Source organism: Hyla sarda, chromosome 2 (genome assembly GCF_029499605.1).
Source record: "Hyla sarda isolate aHylSar1 chromosome 2, aHylSar1.hap1, whole genome shotgun sequence".
NCBI lineage: Eukaryota > Metazoa > Chordata > Amphibia > Anura > Hylidae > Hyla > Hyla sarda.
Window position 1 is genome coordinate 501,125,371 of NC_079190.1, and position 23,115 is coordinate 501,148,485.

Sequence of the window (23,115 nt, forward strand, 5' to 3'; positions counted from 1 at the left end):
CCTATCTCCTTGCTTAATACAGATATAAAGATAATAGCGAAAGTATTGGCAAGGAGATTGGATAAAGTGGTGGAGGTAGTGGTGGGCAATGACCAGGGAGGATTCAGGTCGGGAAGAACGGTCCATGACAATATCCACCAGGTGTATGAGGCAATCCAGAGTGGATCCCAGGGCCCCAGCTCCATTCTGTCACTGGACGCTACTAAGGCTTTTGACAGGGTGGAGTGGGGATACCTCTGGGAAGTTTTGAAGAGGGTGGGGGTGGGCCCGAGATTCTTAAGCTATATTCAGTTATTGTATAGTAACCCTGAGGCGAGTGTAGTGGTGGATGGAATTCCCTCCTACTCATTCAAACTAAGTAGAGGAACAAGGCAGGGCTGCCCCCTCTCACCCTCTTTATTTTTAATTTATATTGAACCCCTAGCGGCTTGGATAAGAGATAACAATGTCTATGAGGGATTTGGAGTAAATAGAGGGATGAGTAAGATCTTATTATTTGCAGATGATATCCTCCTTTTTGTAACTAACCCACAAGAAAAAATACATTGTATCATTAAGCTGTTCGAGGCATTTGCCCCTCTATCTGGGTTGGAGATAAACTGGAGTAAATCTACTATTCTCCCCCTGGATGAAGATATGGGGGAGATGGTGGGAAGACTATCCGTGCTAAAAAAAACGAATGCTTCCCCTATTTGGGAGTAAAAATAGCAGCCACGAATGATAGGTTTGTGATTAACAATATACGGCCCCTATTAAATAGTCTAGCGAAGAGAGTAGAAGTATGGATTAAAATGCCCTTCTCTATGTCAGAAAGGAAGGCGATAGTAAAAATGGTGGTCCTCCCACAGATCCTTTTCTTTCTTAGTGCCTCGCCAATGTGGATCGGCAAGTGCTGGTTCCGGAAGATAGAAGTGATACTGGGTAGATTGTTATGGGGAAGAAAAAGGGTTCGTCTGAAGTACAGATATTTTATGGCCCCTGGAGATAGGGGGGGATTGGATATGCCCAACTTTCTTGTTTATTACTTGGCCGCGCAGTTGGTACGAGTCGTGAATTGGAGGAATTCTAGATATCTGGAGAAGATTGTAGTAGATAAGGAGAAAGAGAACATATATGAGGTGTTGGAATTAGATGATTATGAGGAGAGCGGTTCAAACAACACGTTGCTACTGCATAAATACAGAAAAGTATGGGAAAGATTAAAGGAAGAATTACATATAGAAAATAGTTTTGAATTCACACCCTTATGGGGTAACAACAAATTTAAAGAATTGGTGGATTGCGAGTCAACTTTTTGGGATAGTAAGGGGATAAAACGATTGGAACAAATATTTGATAGAGGACAACTTTTTTCATTTGAGCACATAAAAAGGGGGTATGACATTGGTGATAATGATTGGCTGTACTATTGGCAAGTTAGTCATGTAGTTCATAACACGATAGATAAGGAGGTATATGTAGCACAGAAACACAATTTTATAGAAGCACTAACTCAAATAGAGCACTTAAAAAAAAAAAGGAATATCAATTTTGTACAAAATTGAATAAGGTTATTGGAGTAAGGGGGACCGATAGAATTAAAGAAAAATGGTCCGGGATAGTGGGTACTGTGTCCGAAGATGAGTGGGACATTATGGCCCAAAATATAAGTAAGGTCTCTCGTAATATGGAACATAAAATCACACAATTTAAGATACTACACAGGACCCACTACTCCGCGCTTCATTTATATAGGATAGGGGTGAAGGTTACGTCACAGTGTGTTAAATGTGGTTTGGAAGAAGCGGATTATCTACATAGCTTCTGGTCGTGTGAGAAGATATCTGTTTTCTGGGAATCTGTAATAAAAGAGGTAGAAAGTAAAATCCCTGTGAAGGTACCTCGTACGATAGAGTTTATACTGCTGGGAGCTATTGGTAAGATGGGCAAATTTGAGTGCCTGCTGCATCGGATTTTGTTCTTCGCCAGACTGACCATATTAAGGAATTGGATATCCCCTAGAGAATTGCAGATAGAGGAATGGAAGGAAGGTTTAAAAATCATGAAAAATAAGGAGTTTAGATGGATGAGGGGTAAGAAGGGTCAAAGTGAATGTAGAAAAATTTGGAATGTATGGTAAACTTAAATATTGATTTATTTATTTATTTATTTTTTTCTCCTCTTTCCTTTTCTCGGTGCCAGTGGGTGGGGTGGGGGGTGGGATGGGGGAGGGGGGGTGTTAATAATGATTATACTTCTCAGATGTAAACAAGCATGGCTATTTGGCCTTTTTGTCTTTGTCTGTTCTTGATTGGTGACGTTGTTATATCTGAATTGTACAATGTATTTTTGTAAATTTTTATTATTAAAATAAAAACATTTATTTATAAAAAGAAAGATAGACACACGCTGGTCCGTTCAGTGTAGCGCGCGTGCAGCCCCGGACATCTGAGGGCATAACACACCTGTTATTGCTCGATCTCGCGATTGATCGTGCAATGTAAGGGGTTATGAAAGCCTCTTGGGTACTGCTTATGCCTACTCCTGACTGCTCCTGTGTCTTTCAGGAACTACTTGACTTCATGATGCTTCTGGGCTTGGGCCTTTAATTTTAGGATTTTTTAAATACATACAAACATGCTTAATTTAAATTTCAACATTTATGGTGCAATGTATGGGGTTATTAAACACTCTTGGGTAGTGTTTTTTTCAAATTTTCAGATAATTATCAGAGTAATAAACTTGAATTTTCCAGAATAATAACCATTACATCATTGAACGCTTGTGATTTTTTAATTAAAATTTTCAAAAAAAAATACGCAGAGGGATAAACTCTGCTTCTTTATTTCATAAAAAATTATTTTAGAGAAGAATGTCTTTTGGTGGTCCACCGTCCTGCATTATAGAGTCATTTGGACTCTTGGATATGCGCTTGTTCTTAAACAAAGGTACAAAAACCAAAAATGGCCGGTCAGGGCTATGGAGATGTTGCGCCTACATCTTACGGCCACATGAGCCCTGTGGGTGCTTGTGAGATTAGGTCCTTTGTATCCACACTGCGGGGTCTGTGACACAAATTTTGATTTCAATTTCTAATAAAAAACAGACATTTCAATGGTCTCCTCATGCTGCAGCCAACTCTAGGCTGCATCATTCAGGTAATATATAGAGAGCACCTGCTTCCTAAATTTTCGTCAAAATTTTTCGGCAAAAATTTTGGTCTTTTTATTTAGGGATTGTGAAGCTTTGGTGCATACTCATGCATCAGCCAACTCCAGCCTGTGTCATTCAGGCAATATATGGTTTACTGATGGTGCTGCTGTGTCTGGGTCTGGGTCGATGTTGCCACACATTGCCTCTTGAGAACGCCGTGTGACGGCGAAACATGTAGAGGCGGCAATTTTGTGTTTTAATTAGTGTCACAATTGGGAAGTTTGGGCTTCTGCAGAGCCCTGTATACTGGAAGCCATGCTGCTCCAATAACTATTATCCTCCCATGTGACATTGCATTTTTTAACTATCACTTTCTGGAATTGTTACTTTTTAGATATGCACTATTAAAAGTTAGGTTTTAGGGGGGGAAAATTGAGGTGTTTTGCACCCCAGGCTACGGCCTTGGGGTTTGGTTAATTGTATTGTTTTGGCCTCATAGCCCCCTTTTGGGTCATTTTGTAGTTTTTGTGTCTGGGTCTGGGAATTTCAAATTTTCTCATTGGTAGCACCCGCTATCTAAAAGTCTTCTTCATAAATTTCTACAATTGTTGTGTTTTAAGGGGGGGATTGTGAAGCCCTGCTGTGTACTCGTGCATCAGCCAACTCCAGGCTGTGTCATTCAGGCAATATATGGTCTCCTGACACTGATGCTACCACCAGGCTCTGTCATTGTGCTGCTGTGCAGCAGTGATTCTAAAAGCGATGCCGGTAATCTGCATGTTATTCTGAAGGACAATATTATTTCACTACCCCAGCACCCTCCATATGCGTTTTAGAACAGAGCAAAGTATTCTTTACCCCTATAGAGGCTGTAGAGCCTTTTTTTAATATTGATTTGCCGCGAAAAAAAAATCGTATCGAAAGGAACTTTTTCGGAAAATTCGGCGAATCGGCTGAATCGAATTTTTGAAAAGTTCGCTCATCTCTAACTATAACTTAGAAGACGTCCTGACACATCAGGTCGTACAATGTGCACCGGACACATTTCCTACATTCTGAACATTCCAATGACTTCTCTCCTCAGTCAGCTCTCACATCTTCCACAACACCAGATTTCTGGATAAAACATTTACAGGATACTGCACAGGACTATTGATTCTTCCCTGTGTGAGTTCTCAGATGCTTCACAAACCTTTCCCACATACATAGACTGAGATGATGAACAAGATTTTATTTCAGTCAAAAATATTTTACACATTTTAAACATGAAAATAACTTCTCCTTTGTCTGAGTTCTTAGATGATCCACAGATTTGATATTTGGTTAACACATTAGCCACATACTATATATGACAATAGCTTCTCTCCTGTGTGACTTCTCAGACGTCCCTCGAGACTTGTTTTTATTAGTAAAACACTTTGCCCATTCAGGACAGGAAAATTGTTTCTATCCTGTGTGAATCATCTGATGTTTAAAAACATGTGATTTCAGCCTAAAACATTTCCACATACCAAGCTTGAAAATGGCTTCTCTCCTGTGTGAATTCTCTGATGAATAACAAGATGTGATTTCGTAGTAAAACAGTTAGCACATTCCAAGCACAAAAATGGCTTCTCTCCTGTGTGAGTCTTCATATGTTGTAAAAGAGTTGCTTTTTGTGTAAAACACTTCACACATTCTGGACATGAAAATGGCTTCTCTCCTGTGTGAGTTCTCAAATGATGCACAAGATTTTCTTTTCGTGTAAAACACCTCACACATTCTGGACATGAAAATGGCTTCTCTCCTGTGTGAGTTCTCATATGATCCACAAGATTTGCTTTCTGTGTAAAACTCTTTACACATTCTGGACATGAAAATGGCTTCTCTCCTGTGTGAGTTCTCATATGTTCCACAAGACTTGATTTATGACTAAAATACTTCACACATTCTGTACATGAAAATGGCTTCTCTCCTGTGTGAGTTCTCATATGACCCGCAAGATGTGATTTATGACTAAAACACTTTACACATTCCGGGCATGAAAAGGGCTTCTCTCCTGTGTGAGTTCTCATATGACCCAAAAGACTTGATTTATGACTAAAACACTTTACACATTCCGGACATGAAAATGGCTTCTCTCCTGTGTGAGTTCTCATATGATCCACAAGAGTTGCTTTCTGTGTAAAACTCTTCACACATTCCGGACATGAAAATAGCATCTCCCCTGTGTGAGTTCTCATATGATGCACAAGATTTTCTTTTCGTGTAAAACACTTCACACATTCTGGACATGAAAATGGCTTCTTTCCTGTGTGAATCTTCATATGATCCACAAGATTTGATTTCTGTGTAAAACTCTTCACACATTCCGGACATGAAAATGGTTTCTCTCCTGTGTGAGTTCTCATATGTTCCACAAGACTTGATTTATGACTAAAACACTTCACACATTCTGGACATGAAAATGGCTTCTCTCCTGTGTGAGTTCTCATATGTATTTCAAGACTTGGTTTTTGACTAAAAGTCTTTACACATTCTGGACATGAAAATGGCTTCTCTCCTGTGTGAGTTTTTATATGTTTTTTAAGATTTGATTTATGACTAAAACTCTTCACACATTCCGGACATGAAAATGGCTTCTCTCCTGTGTGAGTTCTCTCATGAATTACAAGATGTGAGTTCTGACTAAAATATTTTCCACATTCTGGACATGAAAATGTCTTCTCTCCTGTGTGAGATCAATGTTAAAATCAATACAATGAGTAAAACACAATACAGTCAACACATGTAGATAACAGGATCACTTATTTCTAGGTACTTACAGAATATAAAGAAAACAAACTTTTCCGGTATCTTTCTTATACAAGGGGGAGTGAATCTCAGGCTCCGGGGGGTGAATCTTATGGAGATTTACATTGACCTCACATTCACACCCCCTGAGCTTATGATTCACACCCCTTCTAAAATAAACTTATTGCTCGGTTGGTAGGAAATGGAGGAAATGTGAAGATTTGTGGTCAGATAATAAAATCTCTATATCTCAGGACAAGTGACTACATTCAGCCCATTTCCCACACATATACATGTATTTACCAGAAGTGTAGTCTGATACAATTTTATGTCCTGGTAAAAACTCATCTACATGAAGGAAATGGCCAATACTTGGTCACTAGATGACTATGTTTGGGCTATTAAAGTGAATAGGGCCATGTCAGTACATGTATATATATATATATTGGCATCTGAATTTGATAAGATACCAATGTATACATGTTACATAAGGGCAAATCATGAAGTGAACAAGTCCTTACACATCCAGCACCCACCATGTATAGAGAAGACTCAGCTCCTAAGTCCGCTCCATGCACCCTTAATACCGCCATATCATTATAGTACATGTTGGGATAGAAAGGGTTAATACCCCTCACTGTTTCTTATAGTCAGTTACTAACACATATCGTCCTATGTTTTTAAACCCTTTCTATCTCACAGACTCAAAGACAATTAGAACGGCCCTGCTCATTGAATGTGATCAGATTGGATTGACAGGACCGATCCCTCATACACCAATACTGATGTGTGTGATAAGGTTATTGTCACTGAGATACCTCAGGATAGAACCTCTTAGAAAACCTTCAAAGATTTTACCCAGAAGAGAAGTTACACCTAAAGGCCTATAGTGTCCAGACTTATATGTTTGATCCACTCTTGAATACTAACATCATATTAAATACTTACAAGTCACATGGAACAGATTCTATATAAGAACAAGAATATCCAGCAGAGATATAGGATGAAATTCAAGATTCTTTATTCCATTACATTAAAATGACAGAACACAGGTCAGGGAGATAAAGTGACGCATTTCAGGTGTTCATATCGCCCTTAGTCATACTAAAAACTATCTGGCTGCAGCTGTGTGTATATAAAGATCACATGATCTCCTACCAATAGGATTGGAAAGCATGTTTACCCTTTACATACATGATCATCAGAGAGGAAAGTATTATAGCATTAGAATTGTAAACACTTTGGTCTTTTTTTAGTCATACAAAAATCTATCAGGTCCCGGTCATGTATGACTAAAGATCACATGGTCTTCTTCCCGTAGGACTGAATAAAATATTAACCTTTTACATACATGATCACAAAAGAAGAAAGGCACAAACAATACAGGGAATTGCAATACTCTCCAGACAGAAAAGCATACCAAAACATGTAAGGTACTACAGCACCCAGCAAGCTGAGCAAAAATAGCCAAGATAACAATAAAATATGACCAAAAGGTTTACTTATACAATTATAATGTTATAATACTTTCCTCTCTCATGATCATGTATTTGAATCCCATTGGTAGGAGATCATGCGATCTTTATATACACATAGCTGCGGCCAGATAGTTTTTAGTATGACTAAGGGCGTTCTGAACACCTGAAATGCGTCACTTTATCTCCCTGACCTGTGTTCTGCCCTGCGCCCACTCCCTGTCTATGATGAGCGCTATCAATACAATATACATCTCCACCACTAAAAAGCAGGAAGAAATATCTTAAAGGGTTACTCCAGCCCTGAGACATCTTATCCGCTATCCAAAGGATCATCAAACCCCCTCCCATAGACTTGCATAGCGAGGGCGGGGGGGTGACGTCACCTGTTGTCGGAGTCGTGACGTCACGATACTCCGGCCCCTTGGTCGCCACCCGGCTGTTGGTGAGCTGGCACCGCGGCGTGGATAGGGGATAAGATGTCTCAGAGCTGGAGTAACCCTTTAAGGAATCTCAGTCTGCAATTTATAATGACAGAATAAAACATAAGATGTATGAAAGGCTCTTACCATTCTCTGATATGGGGTTTTCTAGTCCGCTCATTGTTCCTCCAGAACTTTCCGGCAAAGATTCCATATTATAGACCTGAGGAAAAAACATAAAGAAACCTTAGTTTATCTTCTATCCAGGTGAGTGTTACATCCCCCCTAGAAGGTATGAACCAATCTGCACATGGATCTCCTCAAGTGGTGATCACATAGGATCAACAATCATCCCAGTCTCTTTTCTACAAGTATTGTGGGGTTCAGTGATGGCCGCAGACAGGGCCAGACTGGGACTAAAAAGCCGCCCTGGACTCAACCCTACCAGCCCACATACAATATACACACGGCATAAACAACAAATATGAAACAATTACAATATTTTATAATTCCTTCTACTTACAGTCACCTCAGAGATGTTCTAGTCACCACACATGGACCCTCCACACACTCAGGTCTCTATCTCCAGTCAGTGTCTCCAGTGTCCCAAGTATATTCTCCTGGTAAGTTCCCCCCATATGAGCCATGATGGGGTCTTTTATACCCTTTTCACCATCAGATTGGCCTCCCCCCCCCCCCCCTACAATATGTAAAGTAAAAATGATGGGGCCAGAACCTGTCCAACCAGTTTTAGCATTCTATGGCCTCCTGGGATCAGCCTTCATTTACACATTGTATTGCAGGGTGGAGACATATTGGTCACACTCCTATTTACATCTGTAAGAGATACCGGGGAGACTCCGAGACCTTTTCATATGATAATCAGGGGAAACTATCAGCATTTTGCCTCCTGATGAGGAGCATTCCCTCCAGACATGACACCATACACAGGACTCTCCATCTTTATCTCACATAGATGAAATCCTCCCTATTATATCACATACAACATATTAGGCCTCTTTCACACTGCCGTTATCATACTGTAAATGATCCCCGTCATGCTCTCCCATTCGAAACTCCTGATAATGGCCGCCAAAGGATCCCATTAATGTCAATGGGGTCTTTTGATCATCCGTTAACACCAGTTGAAGTCAGTAAATATTCTAGTCAGTTTTTTTGACGGGAGAAATACCGGTAAATGCACAAATTGTTCTTCCGTCAAAAATAACGGACATATAACGGCAATGAAAGATGTAACATTTTAGTCTATGGATGACGGATGTCCACTGATAGCATCTGTTAGAGTCTGTTATTTTTCAGATTGCGTTAGGATCTGAGCATGCTCAGTAAAGTCTCTTAACCAGGAATCCAAAAATAGGTTAAACTTAGCGGACAATAACAGATCCTAACGGATAAAATAACGGATCATAATGGATGTTCGTTATTTTAACAGAATTCCCGTTAAAATAACGAACATTGGCCATCCATAATGATCCATTGTGATCAGTTATTTGATCCGATAATTCCTTATCCATTATCCATTATTGCTGAATAACGGGTATCAGAAGGCGGGAACATGACGGCAGTGTGAAAGTAGCTTTATAAGGATTTTACTATTTAAGGGTCCAAATTTCTTACGCAAATTAACATAGAAAGTGTTGTGATAATTGTAGGCCCGAAATCAATCAATCACTGGGCCTGATGATCAAAACCATGGCATCCATTTTGTCTAAGTAGGCGGCCATGTCAGCAGGTCCAGGAAGGATCATGTAAAGTTGAGTTACAGATTTCTTCATGTGTATTTTTCTCTACACTGTGTCCTTCTCTAAGACAAATGCCCCTCTGGTCACTCAGTATTTACGATGAAATAATAAGGGGGGGGGGGGGGGTGAAGAAACTGAGAAACTAATATGGTTATTATAATCTTATGAACAATACTTATAAAACACTACATATAAAATAATCCATAAGGACATATATGGTATTGCTGTGTACACATAATATTATTTTATATATCACACACTGCATATAACTATGCTATATATGCTTAAAGGGGTAATCCGCTGCCCCAGCGTTCGGAACATTTTGTTCCGAACGCTTGGGGCCATGCCCCCTCCCATAGACATGCATTGATGGGGTGTGGCGTGACATCATGAAGGGCGCGCCCGTGATGTCATGACCACCACTGCCCACACCCAGCATTCTAAATGAACACCGGGTGCTGCACAAAGATTGTGCGGGTCCCAGCTGCAGGACCCCCTCGCAATCAGACATCTTATCCCCTATCCTTTGGATATCTAGGGGTGGAGTAACCCTTTAATGTTATATTCTCAGTAATTGATTTATACAGCCTTGTATCTTTAAGACATAAGGACCTTGCATGATTCCTAATGTGAACTCTGACATAAGCTCCAAGCTGTGATGTGTGGATGTTATTCTAGCTCTATTAGTTTGGGTATGAACAATAGACTACACAGATGTATTGGGGAGATGTCTAAGCCCAGATATTAGGGAGGTAAGAAGTGTCTTATCTTATCTACAAGACTAAAGACAAGACGTGATACTTCATAGAGTTACAGCCCAACTGGTGCCAGCCTGTCTATGGTAAACCAGGTTTAATGGCTGGGAAGTGTCAGGCTTATCTCTTGTCTATTGATGGATGTCAAGACTATTAAGTTAGTCTTAAAAAGTTAACACTTAACTGGCTGATTGGTAACTGATTCAATTTACTTATGCAATAGTGCCCCCTAGGGGTGACGGCACATTGACATTATGCCAAAAGAAAAGTAAATATATGGCAAACAATGACTAAATACTTCTTTGCATCCGTGCCTACCCAGTCTACATTCATAGGACATTTTCCATTTAGAAGGTTTGTACGACTAATAATATTTCTGGTATCAATGCAGACCAGGTAGTCAGCTCACGGACTCCACCGCACGGCTGTCCCTCCAAGCAGATGTAGAAAGCAGACTTTATCCAGCGCCAACGGTAACTTCACTTTATTTCAGCGATAAAACGTGTGTACAAAAAGTGGCCTTATAAGGGTATGTTCACACTGAGGAATTGGAGAGGAATTTCCACGAGTAATTCTGCTCGCCTTTTCCTCTCCAAATCATTCAGCAGTGAAATCCCCCATAGAGCTGTGCAGAATTTCTGCCCCTCAGTTCACACTGAGGAATTTCCTCAAGCAGAATTCTGAGGAGGAAATCTGTTCCGCTTGAAGAAAGAACATGAAAGAACGTCGTTCTCCCATAGAGATCAATGTTATTTTTTTTTTCAGTCAGAAGCATTTCCACGTGGAATTGGCGCGGAATTGGCGTGGAATTTCCACATGAAAGAAAAAATTGAAATTTTATGAATAGAAATACTTGATACTCCTCCTCCGCATGAAACCTACATTTCCGCGTGATTTCAGTGCCAATTCCGTGCGAAATTCCGCGCAAAATCTCTGAGTTCTTGTGGAAAAGTAACAATATTTTGAGGCAGAAAATTTCTGTTTGATTTCCGCCCCAATTCCTCAGTGTGAAAATCCCTTAAGGCTAAGTCTCCACTTGGTTTTTTGCACTGTGTTTTTAGGGATTAACCCCTTAAGGACCCGGGCTTTTTCCGTTTTTTCATTTTCAATTTTTCCTCCTTAACTTTAAAAAATCATAACTCTTAAAAATTTTCACCTAAAATTATATATAATGGCTTAATTTTTGCGTCACTAATTCTACTTTGTAATGACATTAGTCATTTTACCCAAAAATCTACGGTATAACGGGAAAAAAAATCAATGTGCGACAAAATTGATGAAAAAACACTATTTTGTACGTTTTGGGGGCTTCTATTTTTACGCAGTACATTTTTTGTCAAAAATGATACCTTATCTTTATTCTGTAGGTCCATACGGTTAAAATGATACCCTACTTGTATAGGTTTGAATTTGTATCACTTCCGAAAAAAATCATGAATACATGCAGGAAAATGTATACGTTTAAAATGGTCATCTTTTGACCCCTATAACTTTTTTATTTTTCTGTGTTCAGGGCGCTTTGAGGACTCATTTTTTGCGCCGTCATCTGAAGTTTTTAGCGGTACAATTTTTGTTCTGATCAGACTTTTTGATCACTTTTTATTCACTTTTTTGTGGTATAAAAAGTGATCAAAAATGCGCTATTTTGGACTTTGGAATTTTTTTGCGCGTACGCCATTGAACGAGCGGTTTAAAACGCGGTATATTTTTATAATTCGGACATTTCCGCACGCGGCGATACCACATATGTTTATTTTTATTATTATTTACATAATGTTTTTTTTATTTTTGGAAATGCCGGGTGATTCAAACTTTTATTAGGGGAAGGGATAATTGAAAGGGTTAATGATTTTTTTACACTTTTCTTATGCAATATTATAGCTCCTATAGGGGGCTATAACATTGCATGTACTGATCTTTTACACTGATTGATCCATCTCCATAGGAATGGATCAATCAGTGTTTTCGGCGATTGGTTGCTCAAGCCTGGATCTCAGGCTTCATTCGGCGATCGGACAGCACAGGAGAAGGTAAGAAGACCTCCTCCTGTGCTACAGCTGTTCGGGATGCCGCGATTATACCGCGGCGATCCCGAACAGCTCCCTGAGCTAGCCGGGCACTTTTACTTTCGTTTTTAGCCGCGTGGCTCAGCTTTGAGCGCGTGGCTAAAGGGTTAATAGCGCGCGGCACAGCGATCAGTGCCGCGCGCTATTAGAGGCGGGTCCCGGCTTCACTATGACGCCGGGCCCGCCGCGATATGATGCGGGGTCACCGTGTGACCCCGCGTTATATCGCAGGACTGGGACTCATGACGTATGCATACGTCATGGGTCCTTAAGAGGTTAAAAAAACACCTGAAAAATTGCCAGTGCAAGTGATGTCATCATGCGTTTTTTCTTGCGTTTTTTCTTGCGTTTTTTCTGGCGTTTTTTCCGGCTTTTTTTTATTTGTGTGGAAATTGCACCTTGGCGTTTTTTTTTTTTTTTGGTACCCAAAATTTCTTGGGTACCAAAAAAAAAAGGATGCAGCAGTGATGGAATTTTTTTTATTATTAAACTCAATGTATATATTTTATAACCCAATTTTTATTATTTTTTAATAAAGTGTGTGTTTCACTTTTTTTTTAAAATACTTTTTAACATTTTTTATGTAGTACTACTACTCCCAGCATGGAACAGACTGTTCCATGCTGGGAGTGATAGTACCTGCACTATAGACATATATCGTCCATAATATAGCAGAGAAGCGAGCGGGTCTATACATCGCCCTCTCTGCACTATACTCCGGCCACTGATGTCAACAGGAATTCATATTTCCCACCCAGAGCTGTGATTGGCCGGATGGTTTCAGCCAATCACAGCTCTGAGGAAAAGATGAATGAATGAGTAGCCGGCCCGAAGTACAGTGCAGAGCAGGGATGCGAGCGATGTATACAGCTGCTCCATCTCTGCTATAGACAGGACGATCACAGAGGGTGTCAGTAGTGACATCCACTGTGATGTGTCCTTACGTAGGCACTACTACTCCCAACATGGAGCACACTCTGCCTCATGCTGGGAGCTGTAGTACCTGTTTTAATAGACAGGTCGCAGCGAGTGTAAATTAGGACACCCGCTTCGATCTGTCTATTAATGCAGGTACTACAGCTCCCAGCATGAGGCAGAGTGTACTCCATGTTGGGAGTCGTAGTACTTGTAGTAAAGGAAAGATTACTGCGGGTATCACTCCTGACACCTGCTGTGATGCTCCTGTATAATGTATAGATGCAGCAGCTGCTCTCCTATGGTCCCCTGCACGGCCGTATATATACACATGTTCCTATTTCTCACAGAGAGCTGTGATTGGCTGGAACCATCTGGCCAATCACAGCTCCGCGGAAATATGAATAAGTGTATATATACGTGAGTGCAGGGGACCATAGAAAAGCACCGCCGCATCTATGTATGATACAGAAAGATCGCAGCGGGGGCGTGGCCTGAGGCGAATGGAGTAGGACGTGCGCTGCAGAGCTCCGTCACCTACCAACCCTTTAATAGCGGTTTAATGGCCTAAACCTACATAATTGAACTCCAAAAAACACCCCTATGTGGTCATCTCACACCTGGACACTTATATCTGGGTCCAGGGTCTGATCGGAAGCTGCCCTCCGCTGATCTGCGCCTTTTCCCAGACGACCGGGACTCCAGCAACAGGCCGCAGAGTCAGCTTCCCGCGCTACACGAGCGCTGAACCGCCTCCTGCTTGCAGAGGTGAAAGTAGAAGTGAGACACAGCGAAGAAAACCACAGCTTACCTTCTGCTCATTGAGAGAGTGGCGTCTCATCAGGAGGTTAGTCTGCTCTGCCTGGCGGGTAAAAACAGCACCGGAGCTCCACATACACACCAACCCACGTGGATGCCTATAGTGGAGAGACTAGACTCGGACCCCTCACTGTACTCCCCTAACACAGAGAGCTCTAAGGGGCTTCCCTCATAACCCTGAGAGATTTTTTTTTTTACCTGGGGTACTCACAGCACTAACGGGACTGCTCTCTATAACCTCCAGTTAGATCCTCTGTCAGTGCGGGGCTCAGATCAGCTCACTTTACCACTGAAGAATTAACCTCTCCACTGCTGGGCTCAGCTTACAGAGGAGCAGTGGTGCTGCTGCCAAACACCACCCGTTCTACCAGCTAACTGTAAGTAACCAGGACTACTGTAAAAGGACCCTACCCTGATTAAGAGGACTTTGCCAGACATCTTTTACTAACACAAGGCATCAGTGGAAGCCATTTTATACAGTCTACAAGTCTGCATCTAAGATCCATATACAGGTGTAAAATCACACTGGGGTGACACCTATATATCTTTATACCTACATCTATATTAACTGAATAATACCTAAGATTCTTAAAGACTCCTGATTACTAAGATCTATCCTGATATCTGACTTACCATTAATAGAACCCCGTGTATAATACTGCACTCCCTAACATAAGTTCTAACTTCTGTGGAAATACACTGGACTCTGGCACCACCTTCTGGTGAGATTCAGTATCACGGCTCTGCTATGCCTTCATTGTAATTCTTATGAAAATACAGTAAATTCTGGAGACATATTCTGGTAAATCTCAGTATTACAGCCCTGCTGTGCTTTTGTGGTGACTCCTGTGACAATACAGGGGATTGAGGAGACCTCTTCTAGTGGAACTCAGTATTATAATTTATTTGTGCCTTTCTTACAACTCCTGTGAAAATACAGTGGACTTTGGCGACATATTCTGGTGAAATCCAGTATTACAGTTTCACTGTGCCTTTCTTGAGACCTTTTGTGAAAATACAGTGGACACTGGCAACACTTTCTTGTGAAATTCAGTATTATTATTTTCTAGGTTATTTCTACAACTTATACTCTCACTGACGTTCTCCATATTGTAAAATTTCATTATCTGTACGGGCCTATGTATATGGGAAATCCAAGAAGATCACAAAGGAAATCTAGATTGTCATCTTCTTTCCGAACAAGTGAATTTACATACCAACACCACCGTATAGCAGAGACTATATCTGGCAATCGGTCTCAGACCCAAATTAAAAAAGCACCTTCATTCTCTTCTGGATCAAAAAGAACAAAATCACCTGTTCAAACGAAGAAACAAAACTTGAACATGTCACAAAGAAAAGACGCGTCACATAAGGATTGTAGAGATGATGAAACTACCAAACAATCACAAAATAAAGAAAAGGAAAAAAATTGGTCTCAACCTCCACTAACTCAGCAAAGTTCAAGCCCACAGACACCTAGTCTAGATCACAAAGCTCAAAGAGGGTCTAAAGAAGATGCTCTTCATGCAAAAAGATCATTATCAACCTCAGCTAACTGGGACTTGGACCCACCAGGTACGCCACACTCTCCACAACGTAAAAAACAAGACAAGACATCATGGTCTCCTCGCTCTACTAACCACGATATGGAGGAAGGACAATTAGAAGAAGATGACTGGAAAAGCTACTTGAGACACCTCCCTACAAAACAAGATTTTCAAAGCTTTTTAAAAGATGTTAAAGAAACACTCAAGACGGAAATCTCAGCCGTTAGACAGGACATAAAGGAAGTTGTTCAGAGAGTGGACAATCTTGAAGATGAACATGACAATACACGTACCTACATTGCATCTCTTCAGTCCACAGTAACCGCTCAGCACCAAAGCCTTTGTGAATACCAGCGTCACCTAGAAGACCTAGACAATAGAGGTAGACGCCACAATATTAGAATAAGAGGACTACCGGAAGCTACCCATGACGAAGACCTCAAGGCCACTCTTGAAGCAATTTTTAATATGATCCTGCAAGCACCAAGCTCTAACAAAATTCAACTGGACAGAGCGCATAGAGCGTTAAAACCTAAAGGTTCCACTGCCACACCTAGAGACGTCATATGTTGTGTCACTGACTACAACACAAAAGAAGAAATTATGCTAAAAGCACGTAATCTAAAGTCGATAGACTTTGACGGAGCACAAATTCAGTTACTACCCGACCTATCATGGGTGACCTTACAGAAAAGAAGGATGCTGAAACCATTACTCCAGATCCTGAGAGAAAGGGACATCAATTACCGATGGGGTTATCCTTTTAGCCTCACAGCAAGACATAGAGGCAAAAGCTACACTGTGAAATCTTCACAAGACATACACCCCTTCTGCGAAGCGCTGGATATCCCAGTTCCAGATTTACCTAATTGGGAATTGTTACCTCCACCGCCATCGCCTCCGCCGGTCTGGACAAGAGTGAGTCCCAGAAGAAGACGAGCCACTAATGCTACGACATCAACACATCGTGGACATTATAGAAATGAACCTACAACTTGAGCTCTAAGAGGACATTTTATTGGATCATAAGTATGCTGAGATTATCTGCTTAGATGAGGGGTATTCGACAGGAGAAGAGTAGTTTCCCTGTTTACAGTTACCATTAGGGTATAGATTATCCAAAATGTTTCTTTAGTCAAACAGGAGTTACTATTAGAATTACAATAAGTATTTAAGGCCAAAAAAAAATATAATTACAAATGTTTTTCTAGTATATAACCGCTTAATTTTTGATACCCAATATCTGGCTTAACCATACAGAATTTAGTTACATAATCAGGTTATCTGTTTATTTGGTCAGATGTTGGGAGAGTTTAACATAAGGGGTGGAGGGTGACGAGAGGTGAAGACGATAAGTAGACAGTTCTAAGTCTTGCTTTGGATTGCCCACCCACTGTTCCCCATAAGTTGAGGTGGTAATGTGTTCCCTTGAGCTTTTTCAGCTGAAGGTGGTAATTTCCTCTACCAGTAACTTAAGACTAAAGGGTTTATCCCTTGGATTTACAGAATTGTATCTAATGTTAGTCATCTTTATGTTTACTATTTATGATTTGTATTCTTCCCTATTAATCTTTTCTTCTTTTCTACTAGTACAACATGCCTGTGCGACCCGACCTCCTCCATCAGATCGTCTCAGTGAAAGGCCTGACGATTCCAGTCTACTTAGGGAGATCCGTTCTGGAACTTTACCTCTAGCAACAATGATCATCAGGGGTAGGAAACTGAACATTATTATGAATTCCCCTGATTCATATTCACCATGACGCGTTTTTTAACACTCAATGTAAAGGGCTTAAATACAGATGTGAAAAGACGTCTTCTTTTAAAAGATCTAAAATCTAAAAAAATAGATATAGCCCTTATCCAAGAAACGCATCATGATGAATCGTGTTCTTTTAAATTTGCATCTAGATACTATCCCACAGTATTTTCTGCTACACAGGATAAAAAAAGGGGTGGAGTGGCTGTGTTGATATCCCGCACATGTCCTTTTCAGCTTTCAAACACAATGTTAGATCCTAATGGGAGATGGGTTATAGTCTCGGGTACACTGACAGGAGTCCCGCTCACAATATGTAACACGTACGCACCCAATTCATCCCAGATAACATTCCTGAATAATATCTTTTCCAAACTGGAAACGTTACTTCCAACAACATTGATAATTGGAGGGGACTTTAACATCCCATTCTCGAGTACAACCGATAGACATTCAGTACTACATAACACACCTTCCTCAGCAGTAATACGACTTTCCACTGCCTTCCGGAAACTTGTGAGAAAATACCATTTTTTTGACCTCTATAGGATAAGTAATCCCAATAGCAGAGAGTTTACATTCTTCTCACATCCTCATTCCACCCACTCTAGAATAGACACCTTCTTTGGGAATCTTTTAGGCCTCAAATTAGTTGACAATGTTAAAATACTCCCTATAACATGGTCAGACCATGCTCCAGTGATAATGGAATTAAAATCAACTACAACGCCTAGAAAAACCTGCCATTGGAGACTGAATGAATTGTTAATAAAGAAATTAGAATATAGAGATTCCATTGGAGGGTGTCTTAAAGATTACTTTGAAAGGAATGAGGGTAGTGTTACAAACAGTCATACCCTATGGGAGGCACATAAGGCGGTCATAAGGGGACACTGTATTTCGCTGTCTTCTCGGCTGAAAAAGAATTCTGCGTCTCTTACGAATGAGCTAAAAAAGAAACTAAAAAAACTGGAGGATGGAATGGTCTTATACCCCTCCTTGAGAAGGTTAAAACAGATTGTGCTCATGCGAAATCAGTTGAAGGACGGTGAAATCGCCCAGGTGGAGAAAATGCTAACTTATACTAGACATACATATTACAGTAAAGCGAATAAACCTCATACCCTATTGGCCGCACAGCTAAACTCACAAAAGACACAATCAAATCCTTTTGCTATAAAAAATTCCCAGGGACAATTGCACTATGATCCAACACAAATTGCCAATATTTTTCAGGAATATTATTCTAATTTATACAATTTACCTTCCCAACTACCCTCAGATCACACCACCAGAGATTCTATATTAAAAAAGTACCTTGATTCCTGTAAGCTCCCTAAAATGACTATATCGGATTTGACCAATCTAAACAGAGAATTTTCTCAGGAAGAAATAATAGATACTATTAAAGAACTACCAAATGGCAAGTCTCCTGGCCCAGATGGCCTTCCATACTCTTATTATAAAACTTTTTCTGAAATCTTACTTCCACATATGATCTCCCTTTTCAACTCCTTCTTAGGTGAAACTCCCATTCCGTCAAATATGTTAGAATCTTACATCACAGTCATTCCGAAATCCGGTAAGGATCCTTCGGAATGTGCTAGTTATAGACCAATTTCACTATTGAATTCGGACTTGAAGTTATTTACAAAAATACTGGCCAACAGACTTAGCTTAATTCTTCAGAAATTAATAGATAAAGACCAAGTAGGTTTCACCTTAAATAGACAAGCTGGAGATAACACTAGACGCACGGTCGATCTCATTGAGGTAATAAATAGGACTAAGTCCTCTGGACTTGTGTTAAGTTTAGACACGGAAAAAGCGTTTGATCGCTTAAGTTGGCCTTTTATGGAATCTACCTTGCGAGCTTTTGGAGTCTCGGGACCGTTTATGACAGCAATTTCACACCTATACTCATCCCCAACGGCACGAGTTAGACTCCCTCACGCCACATCTCAAAAAATAAAAATTCATAATGGGACAAGACAGGGATGTCCTCTGTCCCCATTATTATTTGTGCTATGTATAGAACCATTAGCGGCCCTTGTCCGCGCAAATCCTGATGTTAAGGGGATAGTGGTAAAACATAGAGAATATAAGATAGCGCTATTTGCTGATGACGTATTGCTAACCATCTCTACTCCCCTGACCTCACTACCTTCCCTCCACTCCCTTATCCACACTTATAGCCGTATGTCAGGATATAAGATAAATGAAGGTAAAACAGAAGCCTTACCCATTAACATACCTGACACCCAACTTTCTCTTCTTAAACTAAATTATCCGTATAGATGGCAGGATAACGCTATTACCTATTTAGGTGTACGCATTACCTCTAAATACTCTGCCCTTTACAAACATAACTTTCCTCAATTCTTTAAAGACATCAAATCCCAGATGGAAAAATGGTCTGGTCTCCCGATATCCCTTATTGGCAGGATTGCAGCAGTCAAAATGTCAGTATTGCCCAGATTCCTTTATTTATTGGAAACTTTGCCAGTATTAATACCTAGGGGAGCATTAAGGGGCTTTCAATCATCCATCCTCAGGTTTGTTTGGAGGGGGGGACGCCACAGGGTGGCGTTGTCTGTCTTGACGGCCAAAAAGAACTATGGAGGACTAGCACTGCCAGACGTCTTTGACTATTATTATTCAGTTCACCTTAAAAATATTCCATCATGGTCACAATTTCGGGCATATAATAAATGGACGGACATAGAGAAGCTGTGGTCGGCCCCGGTCCATTTATGTGCTTTGATATGGGACTCAAACTATCAGGTCAATCTAAAACACTTACTTGGCCCGATGAGAACCACATTAAAAATATGGGAAACTGTCAGGACTAAATATTCATTAATATCCCCCAACTCCCTTCTAACTCCCTTTATTTTTAATCCCTCTATTCCTGATAGTAATGATCTAGATATCATTTCCCCCTGGGTAGAGGCAGGGTTGTTTCACTTTGCAGATCTAGTGGACCCGATCAAAAGAACATTCCTAACCTTTCAAGCCCTTAGTGACAAGTTTAATCTCCCTAATGACACACAAAACTTTCTCCAAACCGTCACTTCACATGCAGGGTTAGGCTCACCTGAAGCTGCTTTCCCTAAACCAACATCCTTTGAGTTGTTGTGTAGGGGTGAGACCACCACGAGAGGTTTGATATCCTCCATTTACAATATTTTACATTCTTTCATATATCAAGATGATTGGAAACACCCCTACATGACAAAATGGGAAGAATATTTAGGCTATGAAATTCCAAGAGCCACATGGCAAACTATATGGGATCGAGCAGCGAAATCTTCTTCCTGCGTAATACATAAAGAAAATCAATACAAAATTCTCTTTCAGTGGTATCACACACCGGAAGTATTAAACAAACTTTATCCACAAAATAATTCTAGTTGCTGGAGGTGTAGTATGGAGTTAGGTACACTACCACACATATTTTGGGATTGTCCCTCCCTGCGTCATTTTTGGTTGGAAGTGCAGTCTTTAATAGGGAAGATACTGAAACTGAAGATACATCTGAACCCAATCAATTATCTCTTAAATGTGCCCCCCCCTGGTATTAGAAAAAATAAACTCAGATTATTCCATTCCATACTCACGGCTGCAAAGTGTTTGATAGCCAAAGAATGGAAAAAACCTACCCCTCCATCCGTACAAGCCCTAACCAATAGGATTCTGGAAGTTAGGCGGATGGAATATCTCTCTGCAATGACAGATAACAGGCTTTCTCATTTCTACGAAACTTGGAAGGAATGGGATGATTATATAGAAGACGATAACTAACACTGAAGGGAGGAGAGTCGGAAGAGGTCGCATAGGCATGGATGTATTCTATATTTCATATCTTGGTCAAACAGGTACTTTATTTTTATTATTTTTATCTTTTATTTTATTTTTATTTTTCTCTTTCTTTTCCTTCTTCTTTTCATTCTCTTTATTCCGTTTCTGGAAACTAACCAAAATAATATAGATTGCTATGTTCCTACCTAATACACACTCATGGATTTGAATGTATTGTAGATAATCTATAAATCTGCAACTCAATTCCTAGAGAAACATGGCAACTGCTTCAAGCTACCTAGTTGTAGGGTTCTTGTTACAATATTGCATATACGCTTTGACAATGAACTCTATTCTTGCTGCTGCAAGATTTTTCTTTCTTTGTTATTTTTATTTTTCTATTTTACTGAATTGAAAATTGTAATGATAAAACGATAAATAAACAGTTAAATAAAAAAAAAAAAGAAAGATCGCAGCGGGCAATCTGTCTATTAGTACAGGTAGTACTACTCCCATCATGGAACAGTGTGTTCCATGCTGGGAGTAGTAACTAAAAAAAATGTAAAAAATAAAGCAAAAAAGTGAAAAACACACACACAATACATTTTTTATAATTGTCGGCTACATTTTTATTTCCCCGCACACATAAATTGATCCCTGTTTAAAAAGTAATAGTTTTTTTTTCCAATAATATACATTTGGTTAGATACAATTTTTTCCTTCACTACTGTATATTTTTGAAAATTTTTTTTTAATGGTACCCTACGAAATTTTATTAAAAACTGCTATCTACATCACTTTTTTGGATCGCTAAAGTCCAAAAAAGATTAAAAACCGCCTGCAAAAACGCAGAAGTTAAAATCCACATAGCGTTTTTCTTGGCGTTTTCTCACTCCCATAGACTTCTATTGGAGCAAAATTCCACAATTTTGACAAAAAACGCCGGTTTGAGAGAACTACAGCGTTTTTTTCAAAACGCCAAAGAGCTGAAAAAAATGCAGAAAAAGTGAAAAAACGCCAAAAGGATAAAAAAAACACCAAAGTGAAAAAACGCAAAGTCCAATTCGAAATTTGCGATTTCTCATTGACTTACAGCTAACATCTGGCCGCATCGTTTTTTGACCAAAAAAACACCATGCGGCAGAATTGGTGTTTTTCTTTGCATTTTGCAAAAAAAAAAAAACAAGTGAAGACTTAGCCTAAGCAGTAGTCATCAGACATCCAGATAAGAACAAGGAACGCTAAACATGCATGACGCGTTTCTGGTCACATGACCCTTTCTCCAAAATTCTGGTATAACCATGTATGTTACGCCTAGCGCTCCGGGTCCCCGCTCCTCCCCGGAGCGCGTACGGCGTCTCTCTCTCCGCAGCGCCCCGGTCGGTCCCGCTGACCGGGAGCGCTGCACTGTCATGGCCGTCGGGGATGCGATTCGCACAGCGGGACGCGCCCGCTCGCGAATCGCATCCCAGGTCACTTACCCGTCCCGGTCCCCTGCTGTCATGTGCTGGCGCGCGCGCCAGCTCCCTGAGACTTAAAGGGCCAGTGCACCAATGATTGGTGCCTGGCCCAATTAGCTTATTGGCTTCCACCTGCTCCCAGACTATATCTGATCTCTGCCCCTGCACTCCCCTGCCGGATCTTGTTGCCATTGTGCCAGTGAAAGCGTTCCCTTGTGTGTTCCTAGCCTGTGTTCCAGACCTCCTGCTGTTGCCCCTGACTACGATCCTTGCTGCCTGCCCCGACCTTCTGCTACGTCCGACCTTGCTTCTGTCTACTCCCTTGTACCGCGCCTATCTTCAGCAGTCAGAGAGGTTGAGCCGTTGCTAGTGGATACGACCTGGTCACTACCGCCGCAGCAAGACCATCCCGCTTTGCGGCGGGCT

General features: G+C 40.6%; 1 protein-coding gene across 1 annotated transcript; it reads right to left on the reverse strand.

Annotated features, from left to right (window-relative positions):
- Positions 1-4,174: 4,174 nt before the first annotated feature.
- On the reverse strand, positions 4,175-14,195 carry LOC130357521 (gastrula zinc finger protein XlCGF26.1-like). Its single transcript, XM_056560218.1, has 3 exons — positions 14,112-14,195; positions 7,949-8,024; positions 4,175-5,854 (listed from the first exon to the last, which is right to left on the reverse strand). Exons 1-3 carry the CDS (start codon positions 14,193-14,195, stop codon positions 4,620-4,622), a joined length of 1,395 nt encoding a protein of 464 aa, XP_056416193.1. The 3' UTR covers positions 4,175-4,619.
- Between the last annotated feature and the right edge of the window lie 8,920 nt (positions 14,196-23,115).

Excerpts from the sequence above, each read along its gene's own strand:
- LOC130357521 (XM_056560218.1), bottom strand. The coding sequence starts at position 14,195 with ATGTGGAGCTCCGGTGCTGTTTTTACCCGCCAGGCAGAGCAGACTAAC. Across the intron at positions 8,025-14,111 it reads ACTCTCTCAATGAGCAGAAG|GTCTATAATATGGAATCTTT; the intron begins GTAAGCTGTGGT and ends TTTTTTCCTCAG. Across the intron at positions 5,855-7,948 it reads AAACCCCATATCAGAGAATG|GATCTCACACAGGAGAGAAG; the intron begins GTAAGAGCCTTT and ends GATTTTAACATT.